The following is a 19,598-nucleotide window of genomic DNA, read 5'->3' as shown; positions in this document are numbered from 1 at the left end:
GCTCCGTCTGAGTCCAGAGTTCAGGCCACCAAAAAATTTGGGTATGGGAGAAACCAAAACACACTTGGGGATTCTGGTATGGGAAGTGTTACAGTTCTCTCTTACTGACCTGCTGTGGATGCTGCTTTCCACATCAGCCACGGGCTCTGACCCAGAGTGACTTCAGAGAACACAGAAAACTGGAAACGAGCAGGATCTATAATGCTGTTGGTAACTTGAGTTTCGACCCAAAGCACACACTTTGCCCAAATTCTCAGTGCCTGTCCCAAGGGAAAACCCCATAGTCCTTCCACAGAGCACATCCCAAAGGCAAATCCAACAGCCAACCTGTCCCAAGAGAGGCAATCCTGAAGCACTGTGCTGTGGGGAGGGTTAGGGCACGTGGGTTTACCTCCAGAACAGGCACCAAAGGGGATCCCAAACTGTAAAATATGGGAGCAGACTCCTCCACATCTCCAACAGCTCCTTACAGAAGTGCTGGGTACCACAGAGGGCCACAGCTCTGCCCTTCAGCACGCAGGGAGTGTCCATGCTCTCCTCTGAAATCCTGCTGCCAGGACACACGGACAAGGTGAAATCAGTCAGGAACAGCACAGCAGCAGCTTCATCTGGACACCTGGGATTTTTTGAGGGAAACAAAAGCTTGTTCCTCAAGCACCAGCAGTAAAAAGGACAAGAGACAAACACACCAGCACAGGCAGCTGCTGGGGCTTCAGGCCACCACTGAGCCTTGTTTTAGTCAACACCTTGATGCCAAGACTCTGAGGAACTGGAAATGCCAAGACAATGCTGGTTTGCTGGCCACTGTCCTTTCCAGTGTTACAGAAAGCTGAAAGCCAGGTGCTGGCTGGCTGAACGCCTCACATGGGGATTGCTCTGCAGGTAAACAACTAACAATGCTCACCTTATTCACAGGAACCACCTCGTGCAAACTGCCCAAATCCCAGCCATGAAGGATCCAAAAGCTCAGTGTCTCTGGATGAAAATGCTTTTGATTTCAATCAAACAATGGCAGTACTGACTCCTATTAAGAGTAGCTCAGTTAGATGCAGCCAAAAGGGCAGAAGGAGACCAGAGCAGCTTTGCTCTGAGTTTTCTAACCTGTACTTGGTTTGCATAAGGAGCAACAAAACCAGAAACAAACAAATGCATACAGAATTCTTTTATTTAACTTAAATCATGTAGTACTGAAACTACTAGAAAAAAGCAGAGTAAGAGAAACTAAAGGAGCCTTAGCTTCAGCCATTCAAAATAGACAAAGTTTCTTCTTTTCATAATGTAAAGAATCCCGAGTATATCGCAATAACAGGAATAAATTCTTACAACAGAATATACAAAAACATTTTGAAATTTTTTTTATCTACTGATTCATTTTAATATAAACACAGGAATTTCTTTAGGAATAATTTATACACAGCAAGTCTTTTTATGTAATAAATTGGCCATGTTATTGTTTCATTTTCTCTTTAAAAAATTTAAACAAGAAAAATTGGAAAATGTATTTGCAACTGCATCCATTCCTTAGCACTTTCTAGTTTTTTGTCCCAGAGGTAGACAAACTCTGGCCAATCCTTTCATCTCAAACCTCACTGGTTCAGAAAACAGAAGAAGAGAAAGGTGTCCCTGTCCACAGCAGAGAGATTGGATCTTCAAGGTTTTTAAATTACAATAAATAGGGACCCTCCCTTGCTCATTTCAACAAAGCTTCCAATGGTGCTCAACAGCTTTAGAGGCTGCACACAAGCATTTAAAGTGATAAGAAATTTGCAAAGAACTCTTCAACAGTAATTACCAAAGCCACCTTCCCTCTTTCCCTTATGCAGTGACATCCTTCAGAGCACGAGGCCCCCGTGGTGCAGGTGCCCAGCGGCCCCGGGAGCCTGGGGAGCAGCAAACCCCGCTCTGCTTCCCTGACCAGTGAGGTTCCTGTCATCCATGAAGGGAACTGCCCTAGACAGCAAAGTGAAATGACCAGGTAAGAGGATCCCACCCCAACCAGAGGGCTCTGGAAGACCAGGATACTGAAGATACAGAACATTTTCCCACCTCCTTTACTCACTCGCTGTATACTGGGTCACAAAGCTTGGGCGGGACGGGGGAGAGGGACAAGCCATGAATTGGACAAGTCAGCGATTCCTTTTTGGCATATTGTAAAGCTAACTAGTAACTGGTACCATGGAAAAACGGATCACAGACAGACACACCCACACACGGACACAGAAAAGTGCCCTTAAATTATATCTTAGGCATTTATAAACTACAAACATTTTATAAAATTATTCTATGTACTTACAAAACGCAATGAAACATTTAGTTAGTTCTTGTAAACCAGATCTTCGTCAACTGACTACCCGTAATCTACTGGACTTAAAGCCCTATTGAAAATGCTAATTAATGGTTACTAATCAACAGAACGCATACCCAAAGAAATATATATGAGCACACACGCATAAGCACACACACAAGCTAGTGAAGTCCTAAGGTACTTGCAGAACAGGCCGACTGCAGGCGAGACCGATCCGTACAGGCCGATGACCAACCACTGTCACACTCCTGGTAAGGAATTGACTGCTCCAGCTCCAAAGTCCAGAGGTTCATTTACAAGTACCAACAATCACAATTGGGACACCTGAGCGTTGCTGCTGTCCCACCAATTAAGCTCAGGATACTACCCCCAAACTTCTGCCAAGCCCTGTGTCTCTGTAAATCCCCACTGCTGCATCCTTTGTTGTCAGGTGTCTCCCCACAAACTCCTCCATGCTGACTGACCCAGCTGCTCCATGTCAGAGGCTGTTCAGCACCTCTGAGCAACCAGTTCTGAACTGAGGTGTCCTTCGAAGCCCTCCTGCCTACTTGAGTTCTGTATCTTCAGCACCCCGGCCACTTGTGTTGTTTCTACACATCATTCTTCAATCCTTGTCTGCACATCTACTCACGGGTTAAGTTGCAATATCTGGCTTTATCACTGGTTAGTAGGGAGTGGATCCCTTGCACCTTCCTCCACTGTTGTTCAGCCCAGTGATTGAATACACAGTTGACAAACAAAATAAGAATAACAGGAAACAAGTGTTACTTGTACTAATGGAATGAAAAGGGTTTAAAAATATATATATCTATATTATAGATATACATATGCAGATATATATATGTATATATAGATATATATGTATGGAGTTACACCAACAATAGGAGTGCTGTTCACTTAGACTTGGATTGAACCCAACACCCCTCAGCAGTTCCCAGAGGGCCTGACAGCAGCCCCCTCTGGTCACCAGTCATCCTGGACAAACTGGGCTTTCTTTCCTTTGTTTCAAGAGACCAAGAGGAACATCAGTGCACCTGGAACCACACGGCACTTGGCACCAGCTGGGAGGAGCAGGGGCATCACACAGGGTGGCTCCACACCTTGCACCGAGCTCGGCTGCTGCCTCTGGTTTATCGTCCCTCCAAGGAGCACCTGGTTTAGAGCCACGGCTGTGTCTGCACAGCAATCGTGTTCCCTGCGAGCAAACCACCTCCTCTGCCAGGGCACTGGGCAGTGCCACTCTGCAGTGCCACTCAGGAGGGACCCAGAGCCGAGTCCTGCAGTCCCTGCTCCGCTTGGCGATGCCAGATCCTTATCCCACCGCATCGGGACATCCTGGTGCCATTCCTCAAATGCTGGTTTTCAGGACTGGGTGGGCTTTTGTGTTTAATTTATAAACAAACTGGATTACTTTAACTTTATTCAAACATAGCTGAAGTTCTAAATAAATTTTCCATACCAGACAAGCCAGTGGTCTCAGGGAAGAACAACATTACAAACCATATTATGACTCTATCAAGCCAACATTAATTCTCAGTTGTTCACATGCACAAACAACTCGATTTACTGTCCAAGGGAAGTCTGCATGAAAAACCCATGTGAATAAAGCTATTCAAAATGCACAAAACACAACAAAAAAAGCTATGGAAACAAACAGAACAAAAAAGGAATTAAGCTTGAACTGCAAACACAGAATGCAATGGTATCATGAAGGTGGTTTGGTCCAGGAGAGCTGACTGCCATCACACACGGACACGAGGCCTCGTGGCTGTCTTCTACTGAAGTGCTTTTTGAAATGCTTCTTGTGATGCTACGTCATTAGTGTTTCTTCCTAATGCATTGTAAAACCACCTACGTACAATTCTACACACCAGAAACTCGGACAGTTTTAACAAAACCCTCCTAGCCAGCTGAAAGATCTGAGGATCTCCAGTTGTGGTAATCAATATGTGCAAGGGAGGGGAACAGCCACGGCACCCAAAGGTCACTTGAACATCAAACATGAAAAACCAAACGAATATATTGAAAACTTCAAATTTTGCTGGTTTCTCAGGACTAGGGAGAAACGCTCCCTCCAAAGACAAACTGTAGCAGTTAACCACAGCACTGTGTATCCAAGAAGTTGGGTACAACTCCAAGTAGCCAAGCACCACATTACTCAGATACCACAACCAACACCTGCACGAACAGCTGCCAGAGCTGGAAAAAAGGAAACATTATACAGCAAGCTGATGGCAAGCTCATGTTAGTCCTGTGTGCTTGTAAACCAGTTACACGCTGTCAGAGGGCAGTTAAAATTTGATGGCTGGCCCATCAGAATCCACAGTTACAATGCATATAAACAGGGGAAGAAAAGGGAACTGACTTTTTACTGGCACGTTACAAGAAATCAATTCAATGTTAGTTTTGGAAAAAAAAATTTAAAAAAAAAAAAAAAAATCAGTGCTCTCATCAAACAGAAGCAGCAAAGACCAAAGCTGTAAATTTGATGTAGCAGCCAGTGACAGGTTTTGGTCAAGAAAGCAATGCCATCCCATATGAGCCAATTTATTTTGGGGTTCTGATTCAGCCAAGTAGCTTTTTGATGCTTGTGACATCTGAGCAAGAACTGGCAGGAATGACTTAGTCCATTCTACAGGACAAACAGAAAGAACATTCCCTTTAGTATTTCTTCTGGACCTTCAAACATTGTAAACATTTGATTTCTGTAACAGATTACAGGAAATACTCACAAATTTGAAGTTCCCATATCAGGTCAGCTGCATTTCCACTGATCCAAACACGCAGCATTTTGCTGCTGACCCAAGGGCTGCTGTGACAGCACATTAAAAAGCCTCTGTGTTTCCTTAAAGAATGGTCACCCTAAGTCACACAACTCTTGGATTTCTCCTCACAACAACAAATTTTAAGAAATCGGAGAAACCCCTTGGAATTGAGGCAAATATTCTGAGGTGACCCTCTGTGACAGGCAGTGGCTGTTCCCCTCCAGAACCTAGAGCATGTGGTATATGGAGTGAGAGGTTACCAGTATCAACGGCATTTATTGGCTGCTGAGAAATGTGAGATGTATTTTTTTTATATACACACATATAAAAAAATAAGAGTGAGGTAGATAAATGTTTGAAAAAAAAAAAATCAAAAACTGTCCCCCTGTCATACTCTAAAACCCTTATCTCAGTATTTAAATTCGTTATGGGGCATCTCTACAGTGATTTAAACTGATATCACAAAAATAAATAAAAAATCCTACATAGAATACCTTCTTAATTAACTTTTTTGTCTTTTTCATTTTCAAAAGGGAAAAATAACTATGGGACAGAGGCAAGAGAAGATAATGGGACCTAAACTACACAAGCAAAAAGCACTACAAACTTTTAAAAATCTCCAGTCAAAACTAGCAATCAGTATAATTTTTCTCATTGTTCTTACTCAAAAGATTTGAACATTTCCATCCCAGAACCACCTCTTCCTGCCATCGTTTGGTTGGATCAGTGCTAAACAAAGGCCTAGACTGGAACTAAGGTAAGATGAGCAACTGGTGCGACTCCTCGGGTGTCGACTTCCTGACAGCCCCTCCTTCCCCTCTCACCAAGGCTTCTGCAACTGAACAAACAAGCTCACTCGTCTTCTTTTGTTCTGAGGTTTGGTCTGTGATTTAAGCCACAAGCTTGGACTTGTACAGGTTTCCATAGCTGCCAACACTTCACTGTTTGCCAGCCAAGCCGCCGGCCCCAGCTCCGAGCTTCCCACCAGCCCCACGGAAAGGGCGCAGGGGCCCCCCTTTGGTTGGGGGTGGTTTTCTTCTCTGGGGCTGGAAGAGCAGCCCAGGTGCCCTCCATGAGAGCTTCCCCCCACAACAGGAAGGTGAAGAGCTGGGTTTGGCTGCAGCCAGGTGATTGATGGCCACCTTAGGAATGCCTGGCATTGCCAGCTGCACCTGGCACAGTTCTTGTTCACAGGGTGGAAGGGTTAAAAGAATCTTTTTAAGGATCAGTGACCCAAAAGCCTGGTGTCTGCTGTTGTACCCAACTAATAATTTAAAAAGAATATGTGTGTGTGTGTGTGTGTCTGTGTGGGGATGGGCAGGTGGACATGTGAACAAGCAGGGAGGGCAGGAGGGGTAGGACCCTTGCACAACAATGAATATAAACACTGAACAAGGATGTACTAAATAGTTAACCTTTTGTTTCTGACCTGAGTTTGTATCACGCCTTGCACTGTAAGAGACTCGCGTGCTGTCTGGGCAGAGGTTAGTGGGAAGGAAGGAAAACTGGGGCTTAAAACCACCACACCACAGCACTGCCAGAGTGTTCCTGTGCGGGGTGTCCCTTCTTTCTCCTTGTCCCCCTCCAAAGCCCTGTAGCCCACACAGCCAAGATGTTGTAAAACAACTAATGGGAAGGAAAATAAAATTTAAAAAAAAATTTAAAAAAAAAAAAAAAAAAGGAGGAAATGTATTTATAAAAAGGCATTTAAACAGTTCATGGCAAATCATATGAAAGGTATCAGTTACTGGGAAGGAGGAAGTAAAAGTTACACACTATAGTACAAAGCATAAGAAAATTTGTTGAAGTGGAAGGGAAGGGAAGGAGGGCAGACCTGAAGGTTTTCATAGATTAAATCCACAAAGATAAAGAACAAAAAAAATAGCAGCTTTTTTCTGTACAGACATATAGATGAGTATCTGAACCGTAAGAAAGTTATAAAAGTGACACAAAAGACAATGTGTATGCAAATGATCCATGGTCTAACATAGAACTGCAAGACCCTTCGAGAAGTCTTAATAATAAAGAGAAAAGGTCAACAAAGCATCATATACTTGAATCCGGTTACTGCTTTTTTTTGTCTTCTCCAATTTGTGTTTCTAGGTGTTTTTTCCTTGCTAGCCTGGGAAGGAAGGCAGGCAGCAACGATGGAGATCTCGGCCGCTTATTTTCAGCTTTTTCGTAACTCATTTTTGGCGGGCGCTTGGCTCTTTTGTACGAAATGCACGTGTTTGTTTAGCTCACCACTGCCAGTTTTGTCCAGAATTCACTGGGATGGGGACAGGGGTGGAGGGAGGGCTGGTTCTTTACCCCATCCCTTTTATCTTCTCCATCACAAGAAAAGAAAAAAATAAAAATCACATTTTGTCCAGTTTTGAAAGAAGATCTAGACAATTTGACTTTTTTTTAATTATTTTTTTTTAAATACCAGTGCATGACTGAATAGAACATATTGGTCAGGATCTGTTTTGAACAGAGCAGTTGGTTACTGTGCTCCTTCCATGACTACAAAAAAAACAAAAAAGAAAGCAAAAAAAACCAAACGAAAACAAAAAAACAAAGAGTTCATTTTTTTTGGCAAAATTTGGCAGCGTTGAAAATGGTAACAGCCTTGCACAGATGATGGCCCTTTTTTATTCTTTTACATGTTCCTAAAAAGATTAAAGAGCAACATTAAAAATCCAGTCTCTTTTAGTTTAGGGTTTTTTTGTGTGTGGGTTTTTTTTTTGTTTGTTTGTGTTTTTTTGTTTGTGGTTTTTTTTTTTTTTTTTATAAAGACCTACAGTGTTAGGCAGGTGCTTGCAGGGGTACCGGGAACCACCTGGCCTGCAACATCTTTGATCTGATAAAAGTGCTGTACGGTTGAACTTGCACGCAGATATGTTTCCCATTATGAAGCAAAAAGAGAGACAGAAAGAAAGAGAAAGAAGAGAGAGGAGAGAGGAGAGAGAGACATCAGATCTCAAGTTTTCTGTTGCTATTAAGTGTTAACATTTAAGAGTTTTAAAAGGCCAACTGTGTGCCCCATGACTGGAGTCCTTGACTGAAACAAACATCTGCTTGCATATTGAAAAAAAAAGAAAAAGACGGTAACTTGTTTACTGAAAAAAGGGTTCTCCCAAGTGCAGCTATGGCAGTTCTGAAGATCCACTGAGGTACAGTAGGCTTTTGAATATATTGTGATTTTCTTTCTTTCTTCCCCCAATGCCTGTGTTTGTGTGTGTTTTGTTTCTGCGAGGATCAGCAGGCCGAGGACTGGGGCAGCGGCAGGGCCCTCTCGTTCTTGCGGCCGCCGTTCATGTGCGCGTACGGCTGCCGCTCCTCGAAGCTGGCCCGCAGCACCACCACGCCGGGGCCGTTCTCGGCCTTGTGTCCTGAGTGCTTGTCAGTGGGTTGCAGGGTGGAGGAGGGGTCTAAAGGAATGCTCTCCATGTTCTCAGTCTCCAGGTCAAGCTCCTCTGTGTCCGGAGGCTTGTTCTCTTCACTGTAGAAGAAGGAGACCTCTTTGAAGGCTGGGTCCAGCTCGTCCTTGATGCTACCGATGATTTCCAGGAAGGAGGGTCTCATTTTCGGGTTGTACTGCCAGCACATGCGCATCAGTTCAAACCTGGGCAGGGAACACACGAGAGAAACCTTTACTGAGGGGCTTTAGAGCCACGACTGGGTCGGACAACACGTTTTAGAGAACCATTCCAACCCCAGGGAAGCCAGAGTGACAGAGATCCCCAGGGTTGTGGGTCCAATACCCACACCTGGCCATTTGCTTAAGAGCTGGACTTGATGATCCTGGTGGGTCCCCTGCAGCTCACAAGGTGATGTCCATCTGTGTCACATTTCCACCTTCCCCCTCATCACCTTTCCTACTCCCTCCCACACACCTGCCCACACCTTGTGTCTTGGGGGTACCTGACATCCAGAACCATTGCATACTTTTATTCTGACTTGGTACTTCTCTTTTTCCTCTAAATTACTCTGTGCTTACTCAGCCATAAGCTACATGATTGCACCTCTTGGAGTATCTTTTTCAAACAACTCATCCCACCCCATCAATACTGACTTGGAAAAAAATTAAAATAGAAAATACACGCAAGGTAAAGCACCGCCTTTTTCCCCCGAAAGAAGAAAATTGCATTAAAATTAATTGTAATCCCCAGTGGACATTTGCCAATCTCAAAGACATCATCTAATCTTTTTATTTTAAAATTAGGTTGTTTTCATTTACGGCCAGGGATGCATTAATATTTTACAGAGTGTGAGATCATCTGTTTAAACACATCCATGATTAGATCTGTACAATGTCCCATGCTGGCAAAACAAAACCACAAAATGAAACTGTAATACAGACATAATGAAAACAGCATTTTCATGACACAGCAAAATTGGATATTCCCAGGAGATCGCCCTGAGCTTTAAACATAACACAAGAAAGGATTTCACCGTCTGTGAAGGTGGAATAGGGATGTCTTCTGTTAACACAGCACAGTAATAGGACAAATTTAAATAAGAAAAGGAAGATTAGCATTAATTCTTCGAGCCAACCCTCTGTGTACACAGTGCTCAGAGGAACACGCTGTGTGGAGGAAGTCACTGCTGGCCAAAACTACTACTCTGTGCTAGAGTAAGAATGGATCTAAAAATAAAATAAAGCCAAGAAAGATCTCTCAGTTAAGGTAATGCATGTCTCTGACTCACCTGCCAGCACTGGGACCTGCAGCCCCAGTCAGACCCCCTTGGCTTGCTGGGGTTCATCTCCCACCTCTGCCAGCCTTCCACCTTAAGCCAGGTCACCTCAACTTTTAGCTTCAACTCTAGAGAACAACACCACCATATTTCCAACTTCCACAGATTTTCAGAGTGCAAACGAGCAATTCTATTTCATCTTTTCATTAGTTCTCACTGCCTTGTGCCCTCAGTTGACCAGATCTCTGCATCAGTGTGGAAAAATTTTATTTTTAAATTCAATATACAAAACCAAACAAATTCACCCCCTTTTTGTATCGAACCTAAGTTCATCCCAGAGTAATGTCCCAGCTCTAGAACAACCCTTCCAACAGGACTGACACTGAGCTGGAGAAGCCTGGGCTCTGCAGCCCTCGGTGGGTCTGGAGAGAGTTCAGGAGCCCCAGCCTGAAACAAAACCCTGGCCCAGAAACTCAGGAAATTGGGAAATACTGTTGCACCTCCACTGTGTTCTCAGCTGAGGTGAACCAGCAGAGAGGGCAAGTGGCTGCATTTGGGCTGCAAACACTGCTGAGTGCTTCAAGCAAACCAAAGCAATCTTCACTGAAGTGCATCTAAAGTGCCCAATATCCCTGCCAGAGCTCCACTGGCAGCACTCCCCGTGAACAAACGTCAGCCACCTGAGAATGGCCTTGTGACACCCAACAGAGCTGGCAAAACCAGTCTGTGCTGGGAGAACTCCCCGGGTACTCAATGCTGCATTGTAACCGCACGTAGACACGTAAACACTGCCCAGCTCCTGCTTGGTTTTCAGTCTGAAAAGCCTTTCAGAGCAAAAGCAGAGCCAGACTATAAAACTGCACCGTACCCTCACCCACCAGGGTGAGGAAAGCTTGAGACATAAATATATAAAATCCATTTCTGTTACTTCATTGCTGTTTCCCTTCCAGCTGACTGCTGTGTCCCTGAATAGAAGCTTGGCTGGAGCCAGGAACTCTGGATATTCGCTGGCGCTGCGCCCCGAGGCCTAAGGGCAATGCTAAGGAGATACCACAAGCAGCGGAGTAATGCATGTGACATCAGCACAAACAAGGACATGTGATGTTTCTTTTAAGCCATTCCAGATTTAAAAACCCTACAGAGTTCCCATAAAAGGATTTTTTTTCCTTTTTAACTCTGTGTGTTCGCAGGCCTTGTTTACATTATCTTAAACAAAATAAAAACCTTTCCAATAGACAATGGAGGAATTTACAGGCTGTTAATACAACCTGAGCAGATTTATAAAGTACGTTCCTGACTGGTGGCAAGTGAGCTCCAGGGAGCTGGAGGCACCACTGTGGGTTAGGGGAATAGCCAGCATCCCTCTGTGCATCTTTTGCTCAAGGAACTGAGCAGAAACTGAGTTCTGTTTTGCACCAAGACAATAAAAAACAACAAAACAGAAAATGGAAAGTTCCTATAGAAGCTGCATTCCATTTGTGCTTTGCAATATACTTGATTTGGTGGGGAAAAGCAGAAGGACCTCTCCTCCCCTGCTGGTGCCTGTGCTGCCAGTGCCTCTGCAGAGCAGACCCCGGACTCTAAGCAGGAACAAAGGGAAATCAGCACTGCGTAAATAGTCTACAATGCATGTGGGGGAAGCAATCCTGCTTCAAAAACAGAGTGGAATTCCAGTCTCCACAACTTTTAAAAGCCCCATGGGAACACACTGTCTGAGAGCTTCAGCTGTACCAAAGCTCGGTGCCACGCAGCCGTCACCTGATGAGCAGTGCCATAACAATGGGAGGACATAAAAACATCACTGAGTGCACAGGAAGAGGAGAAAAACAGCAAAGCTTCTCCTGGCACTGTCTTACTGAACCATCTGTCTTATTGCATGGTTCTGTCTGCAGAGCCACGCGAGCTATGCCAAGAGGGTGTAGCATAAACACAACTGAGGCTTGTTTCACCCTGTACAACAGCAAAGGCCCTCCCCTTTGTGCTTTGCCCTTTTCACAGGGATTCATCACCTCCCAGCCACGGGACAACCTCCTGTAAAATCCCCCTTTGCCCAAGCATCCTTTGCCCTGCTCAGCCACGCTGTGGAACAGAACCTTTCCAGCTCCACCTAAAAGCCACTGACCCACTGTGCCAGGGTCAGGGCAGCACAGGCACTGACAAGCATGACCAGCATGGCAGGGATGGAGACACAGAGGGTCCCAGCCTGCCTGCACCCTGTGGAATTCATGGGGGGAACACGAGGTCCTGAGGGGAGCTCCTGCTCCGTGGCTGGAGGGTGCAGGGCTCTGTCACCATCACATCACCTGCATGGCTAAAAACAGCAGATTTGGTGACAGCAAGATTCTTCTCACTGTTCTACACTTCCCCACAGCAGTTCCTCTTCCACCTGTTCTGGAGGTTTCTCTCTGTCAGCACACTCCCCTCTCTCCACAGACAGCTCCACTGATGTTCTGACCAGAATTTCAGTTGCTTCCAAGCCAAACTAATTTAAAGAACAAAGTTCCTGTGCTTTTGTAGGTACCCTGAGAGACACAGGAGGACAGAGCTCCCCTTTTCACCTGCTTCCAGGCAGCACCAAACCCAAGTGACCTTCCTGCAGCCAGGCTCTGCTTCTGGGACATCCTGAGTTAATATCAGGAGTCAATACTGAAGTATCACAGACCAGCCTCCACCAGCAAGATTTTGTGCTACCTAAAAAGCACCTCCCACTAGAACAGACATGCCCAAAAACCTGCCTTTAAACACAATCCTGTAGCAATCTCCATAAAGAGGATCCCTTGGTTTACAAAGGGTTTCATAAGCACTGGAGAAAGCAGTGGCCTGGGTGCAGAGTAAGATCCATGTGCAATTTCAGGGCTCTTAGACACTGTTAGAAACACTCTCCTGCCCATGTCCTCATCCTCCTGCAGGTCCCCAGCTGAGGAGAAGTTTATGGGCCCTGGAAAGGACCTCTGCCTACAGAGCAGGTCTGGTCCTGCCAGCAGTGTGTGGCAGTGGGGATGTCACACAGGGTGGCACAGCATTGTCACAGCTTCCTGAGCAGGGAAAGAAGTGAAAACATACAAAGAATAAAGCACCACAGGTTTTTTGATTGCCAAGTACATGTGCAGGGAACAAGGGTGAAGGTTACTCCTGGAGATCTCTACTGTTATTCCTACAAATGCCTACTTGAATTTCAGCAGATTTGGGTGTCAGTACTAAAACAAGCTGAAAGGGAGCAAAAGCAAGTCACAATAAGGTCATGGTCCCCTCCCCCTTTTTTTACATTTGGGATAAAGCCAAGATGTTTTATACACAGCTTTATCACTAAAAAAAACCAAACCAAAAAAGTCACCACCAGTGTGGACATGCCTTAGGTCTGAGTTCAGCCTCATTCCTTTTTCTGGCAGAGCAAAGCAGCACAATTCAAAGGCAGATTTTTTTTTTTATCCAGCACCTCTGCACTGTGAGGCTGAATCCTGCTGGGCAGAACCAGCTTGTGAGCAGCTTCTCCACGAGGAGCAGCACAAGAAAGGCCTCAGCTCTTACACACCAGTGCAAAGATTTGCTCTGCCAGACTTTAACCAAGCTCTCCCAGCTCACAAACCAGGACCATGAAAGTGGATTCACCCAGCAGCAACAGCCCTGGAGCAGAGGAGATTCCCTGAGTAGGGGGAGGAAGGAGAACTGGGTGGGCTGCAGCAGAGAGAATTCTGGCCTGACTCCCCTCCCACCCTGCTCATACCACACACACCCCAGCTTAACAGGGAATTTCTAATGCTGGATCTCTCCCCAGAGAGGCTGGTCTCACTGCAGAGGTGCTTTCTCCTGTGAACCCAGGGAGCTGAACCCATCACATCCCTGTCCTTCCCAGTTGTGCCCACCCCATTACACAGCTCTGACTGTGTTAAACAATGTCCAGTCAATCCGACGGCCAGGAATTCTCCACAGCATCTCGAAAGGGAAGGAATGTGAAACCAAGGAATCACATGGCAGCTACACCTCCCCCTGCATATACCACCCACCCCCCTCAAACAACAAAACAACACTGCCTGTCATCTGAAACCACAGCCAGGCTCCAGCCAAAAAAGCTATTTTCCTAAGAATCCCAAGCAGCTGAGGCCCTTAAGTGATTGTATCCCTTCTGGGGGCCTCCAACAAATTTCAATAACTGCAAGAGGCAGTATTTCCTTCCCAAAAGTCAGTTTGGGAAGTATATCAAAGCAATAAAGTCTGAACAACTGAAACTGCTGTACACAAAGGCCAGCAGAAGTATTTCAGCAATGTAAAGCTAAAAACTGGAGCTGCTGCACTGCACACCCTCTGCTGCTGTGAAGCTCTGGGTCGATCCTGGGGCAGGGAGAGGATTTTCTGTGGAAAACCTCACCCTGTGCTTGCAGGGAAGGAAACTTAGCAGGGGGGATTGGTTTATCTCAATGGGACAAGTGCTGTGACTGAAAGAGCAGATCCAATCTAGCTCCAGATACACTGATTTATCTGTATACTGAACTAAAAAGCTGAATTCCAGTGTTTACACACATTTCAGCTTGTCCCATGCTCTTCCCTCTCTTTATGCTCAACACAATTACTTTAAGCAGAAGAGATATGATGTAGGCACAGAGCCTCCTGATGTAGCAAACGTCACTTATGAAGTGACATTTTTATTAAGCCTAATTTTATTTAGTAACCCAAAGCTTGGATTTTGTTTGCTTTTTAGAAGAGACAGCCCAAGGTGAGATTCTGGCCACGAGCAAAGCTGTTTTCTGGAACGTCTCACTACTGTATTGACAGAGACTGGGCAGCCCCCCCTGTGGTAGCTGGCAAGAGCAGAGCCTGCAGGGCAGTGGTGGCACTTACAGCATGTCAGGACAATTGTCAGGCTTTTCCAGCAGCCCCCCTTCCATGACGAAGCGCAGCACCTGCTCGTTGGTCATGCCCTGGTACGGCTGCTCCGCCAGCGTCGCGATCTCCCACAGCACCACTCCGAAGGACCTGCAGGAACAGCACAGCTTTAGGCTCCCAGCCATCTTCACAAGGGTGCACTTCTGACAAGATGCTGAGTGCTGGGTGTCCATGGGTGGGTTATTTTACCAAAGAATTCCAGTTGTTCAAAAAACACATGCCTGTGGTGACAGTCACAACCCCTCCCTCAAGACTGCTGGCTTCAAATACAGCCACTCTAGTGAGAAAAGGGCTCAGGTGAGAAAATCTCAGTTACCCCTTTGTGACATGCATGTAACTGTGTTCTTGAAACACAGCTTCCAGCTCCTTCCAGATAACTACAAAGGACAGCAGAAGTGAAAAAAAAAAGTTTGTCTAATAATAGGAATTGATTACTGGCAAAGGAAGATAAGCATAGTTATGTAATTGGGTAGTTTGGACGTAACTATTGACACTTTCTAAAAATATCTCCATTTAAAATTAGATTATTGAGCAGACACAGCTCAAATTGTCTGCCCTGCACTGAAGAGTCATCTACTTTTAGAGCTGCTGGGCAAAGAAGGAAAATCTCGATGCTGTCTGACTTGTGTGGTAAAATGCTGAGTCAAGCTGAGGGAAAAACACACAGCTCCACTGGGGGGGAGTTATGAAAACAGGAGTCCAGTGTCATTAGCTGGTTATGGCCCTGTGGTTTTATCTTTCAGATATCCCTGGGATCCAAACTGGTTTGCATCTGGAGCCAGAAGCCACAAACTGCCTTGCAATTGTTTTCCTTTTAGGGGAGGGAGGGACAGGGGGTCAACTCAACATTTGGGTGCCTTTGAAGCTTCTTTGATCACCACAGGGATAACGAGGACAAGTCTTGCACACCTACTCGTCAGATTATCCTAACAAATAAACTCAGATTGCTCCTTCCAGGCAACTGCCAGCCTTGAAAGAATGCAAGATGCTGAGGATTTATTTATAGAAACCCACCCTCACCCTGAACAGTATTGCATTAATTTTAAAATGTCCTCCTTCCCTAACTACAACAAAACCAGCCCTGTCTAATTACCTCATTCTTCAGCCTGAAAAGCATTAAAAGAATGAGTTGCTAAAATAAAGCTCCACCCTTCAAACCTCCAGACACTCTTCCTTCCTGCAGTTGCCATTTCACCTTACAGCTTATAAATCCTGGACTCCAACCACTCAACAGGGTTTTGTCTTTTTGACATCTTGGCTTTTAAAACTGATCTTGAAGAACATGGAACTACATGTCACAACATCTGCCCAGAAAAGCAGGAAAAACAATCTCAACCTTTTGTTTACTGTTTGATGCAAATAAATGGCCCCTAAAACAGCCAAGCTCCACAGCTTACACTGAGCAACTTCAAATCTGAACCAATAAAAGGATTCAGGGAATTTCTCCTGGCATGAAGAGATCTCCAATGTACAGTGCCTGGTGTAAAAGTCACTGAGAAGGAATGATCCTTTTAGCCATAAGCAGATCAAGTAAATAGACAGCATTTCATGACAGTGTTAAGTCAAGTTCCACTACATTTGGAATTTAGATTGAAATTTCTCTGTAGCTGTGGATACATGTTCTAAACAAACAGACAATTTCCCATGCTGAGCCTGGTTTTTTTGTGCCTCCAGACAAGTACACCCCTGTGAACCAAATTTCAGAGTAAATCCCTTCCAACAATTAAGATGCCAAACCCTCCCAAGGAGAAACTCTCTGAAATACCCACGAGTGCTGTGAGCCTCCTCTCCATAATACATTTTTTTCCCTCTCTATGCTTACAAGTAAAAATCTGTCAAGATTTTACTGCTCCTCCCCTTCAGCTTTCCAATCCTGTAATCAGTAAACTACTCTCCAGGCCAGGATATTCACTCAGACTGTCCCACTGATGAAGTGCAATACTGTTTGCACAATCCTGCTTTGGTCTGAGCAACCAACAAATGCCAAATCATGGAATCCCAGGATGGCTTTGGCTAGAAGAGAACTTAGAGCCCATCTGTTTCACCCCCTGCCACAGTCAGGGACAACTTCCACTACCCCAGGCTTGGCTGCTCCAAGCTCCATCCAACCTAGCCTTGGACTGCTCCAGAGATGGAGCAGTCACAGCTCCTCTGGACACCTCGTGCCAGGGCCTCACCACCCTCACAGGGAAGAAATTCTTTCCAAAATTCAATCTAAACCTCCTCTCTTCCTTGTTAGGGAAGCGCTCATGTACTTCCTGCAACAAGTACAGCTCTAATTTATATCTGACACCTTATTTGGTGTCACCTAGGGGTTTTTTTGTTTGGAATTTGAGTTATATTTAATGAAAAATAACATCACTTAAGAGTCCCAGGCTAAAAGAAAGCACTGTGGAACACATCTGGGACATGCCCAGTGCCCACCCTGAGCTGCTGCTGAACCCTTTGGAGGCAATGGCTGGACCTGAAAATTCCTGTTGTGTGGTTGGAACAGGCAGCTCTGCCAGCTCCTCACTCCAGGCTTGGTCAGTTCAGCATCTGGGGATTTTCTAGTGATATAGTCCAAATTTCTGTCTGCTCTGTGAAACTGTTACAAGTCCCAAAATTCTTTTACTGGAGGGACTGCCAAAAGCATGCCTGCACTGTTCAATCAGATAAATGGCTGATACAGGGCTTCCCTTCAACTCAATGTGGTTGTTTTCATCTGCTTCCAAGTCTGAGGGTTAGTGGATTCAAAAGTAAGTTACTAGCCATATGTAAAATAAAATTTAAGCATCATTCTGGTGCTTTGCTTTTTCACTTTAATTCCTCTTAGGAACTTTTTGTTCAGAGCTGGTGCTGTGAACTACAGACCACTGACTCCAAACTCCTCAAGCTGCTCACAGAAAATGCAGTTTACTCCTAAAACACCATTCCTACTGACTTCTAGACATTTGGAGGCAATCAGCTGCCAATTTTGTAACAGATCAGCAGTAAAAACATCTTGTTAGGAAGGCAGAGAAACCATAAAAGACAGAGGAGAGGTTTTGCCAGTATACAACCATCTTCTGCCAAGTCCTCTCTACCTATCTCCAAAAGCTGGGGGGTGTGTGGGGAATTGTTCCAGGGGATTACTTCTCCCAAGTACACGCCTCTATTAATAACTGCACAGATAGAGCAAGCATGCAGTGTGCTTTGAAAGAAAACCCTATTTCTGCATCTTGCAGTATAAAAACCAAGCAAACAAAGCTCCAAATGGAGAGGGATATGCACAAGGGAGAACTCCCCAAAAAAGCCTGTAATTGTACACAACCCATCTGGGGGAAAGTGATGTTATTTACACAGAAGGTTTTGATGAAAAAGCAGGTCAGCACTAGGAACCTCTCTATATTCTTGGCAACTTTTAAAGCTTTTCTTGAAGGAGGACAATTTAAAAAATGACAACTTGCTCTTCCAGGCGAAGGTAATGTTTTTCACTGTGCAACTGATTTTACAACTAACAGCAGGAAACACGCTGCCACCTCCAGTTCTGGAAATCCATTTAATTCTGCTCTCCCTGAGAGCAAAATTCAACCTTTCAGTTCTTGCTGAAACGTGAACTCATGGAACAAGAGAGTGACCTCTGAACAGACAGGGGAAGCAGTACCCTTAGTTAAGGCTACTAATACAGGAAGAGAGGCTAGAAAGAAGGAGGTTAAAGCAGTTTTGCAGAGCCCTGTTTTGTTACCAGACGTCGGAGTGCGTTGTGAAGACTCCATCTTTGAGCGACTCCGGGGACATCCAGCGCACAGGCAGCAAACCCTTCCCTCCCTTCCGGTAATAATCTGTCTCGTAGATATCTCTCGTCATGCCAAAATCTACAAGGTAGAAATACTCTGAGTTTGTGTGAGAAAAGGACGAACATCTCCCCTTCCTACAAGGCAGAGAATCACACTTGGCTGTGAGGAATCTGTGCTGTGTTCCCACGACACTTGGCTTTGCAGACACTTCAGCTGCTGCCTCAGGGCTGGTGACCTTCCCTCCCAACACCACCAGACTGTGCCACTGACTTCGGGGTGAACAGTCTGAATGGTTTAAATATAGGAATGGGAAAAGTTACAGCATTTATGCTCAAGCTTTGCAGCAAGATGAGTCTTCTGAAGGTCACATAATTCACTAATTGTTCCCCAAATTCAGTGTTTTTCATTTTTTTTAAGGAGATCCTTTAGTACTTATAACCACTGTGTTTAATTGAACAATCTCACATGCTGAAGGAAAAGCAACTCTTGGTTTTCTTTTTCCCATTTCCAAAGGTAATTCCCAGTTCCTGTACAATATTCCATTTCAAGTGCCACAGAGGATTATGCTGTTCATTTGTGATTAACACACCCAAATATTAAAGACATACTTCCAGTTTATATCCATGCTTAGCTGTAAATTCATAAACATTTGCAAGACTTGGATCTAAGCATGTTCATCCCCCTGACTGTAACTAAGATTTATTCAGGTGGTTTTTTTCTACTATCAGTCTGAGACAGAATTGCTGGGTCTCACACTTGCCCATTGAATTCAGTTACTGTGTTCTCAAGAAGTTAATAAATTAGTGGTCATCAGTCTGATATTAAATGCTGTCTGATGACACATAGGGCAAAATCCATTTTACCAGCACAGACCTGTAATTGCCCCTTTTTTTCCCCCAGGAAACATGCACAGAACTCCCCCAGTTCTCCCAGTTATCACCAGTCTGTGGTCAGTGACCAAGCAGGGGTACCAGGGACACCGGTACCCAGGGTGATTATGACTAAAAAGCCCATCTGTGCAGCTCCTCCATCACTCCCACACACCAGGGTGACTTGATCCCAGCTGAATGGAAGATTTTTGCAAAATGTAATGCAAATAAGAAACAGACATGCAGTGAGCACAGGGTAGTGTGGCATAAAGCTCTTCCTCTGAGATCTGAACAGTCTGAGCTGGTGTGTTCCAGCCAAGATGCTCCTAAACTGTTTCAG

The 19,598-nt window shown here is 44.9% G+C and overlaps 1 protein-coding gene across 2 annotated transcripts in view; it reads right to left on the bottom strand.

Annotated features, from left to right (window-relative positions):
- Positions 1-1,147: 1,147 nt before the first annotated feature.
- Positions 1,148-19,598, bottom strand: part of IGF1R (insulin like growth factor 1 receptor) — a 170,038-nt gene continuing 151,587 nt past the window's right edge. For both annotated transcript variants that reach the window (XM_050978276.1, XM_050978277.1), the window contains exons 19-21: positions 18,338-18,467; positions 14,587-14,721; positions 1,148-8,677 (exon numbers count right to left, since the gene is read on the bottom strand). In XM_050978276.1, coding sequence (XP_050834233.1) covers positions 8,311-8,677; positions 14,587-14,721; positions 18,338-18,467 — 632 coding nt within the window. In that variant the 3' untranslated portion in view covers positions 1,148-8,310. The remainder of the gene's footprint in view (positions 8,678-14,586; positions 14,722-18,337; positions 18,468-19,598) is intronic.

This window comes from Serinus canaria, chromosome 10 (assembly GCF_022539315.1).
Source record: "Serinus canaria isolate serCan28SL12 chromosome 10, serCan2020, whole genome shotgun sequence".
In the NCBI taxonomy this organism is placed as follows: Eukaryota; Metazoa; Chordata; class Aves; order Passeriformes; family Fringillidae; genus Serinus; species Serinus canaria.
Note: the sequence above shows the minus strand (reverse complement) of the source record. Positions and strands in the feature narration are given on the sequence as shown.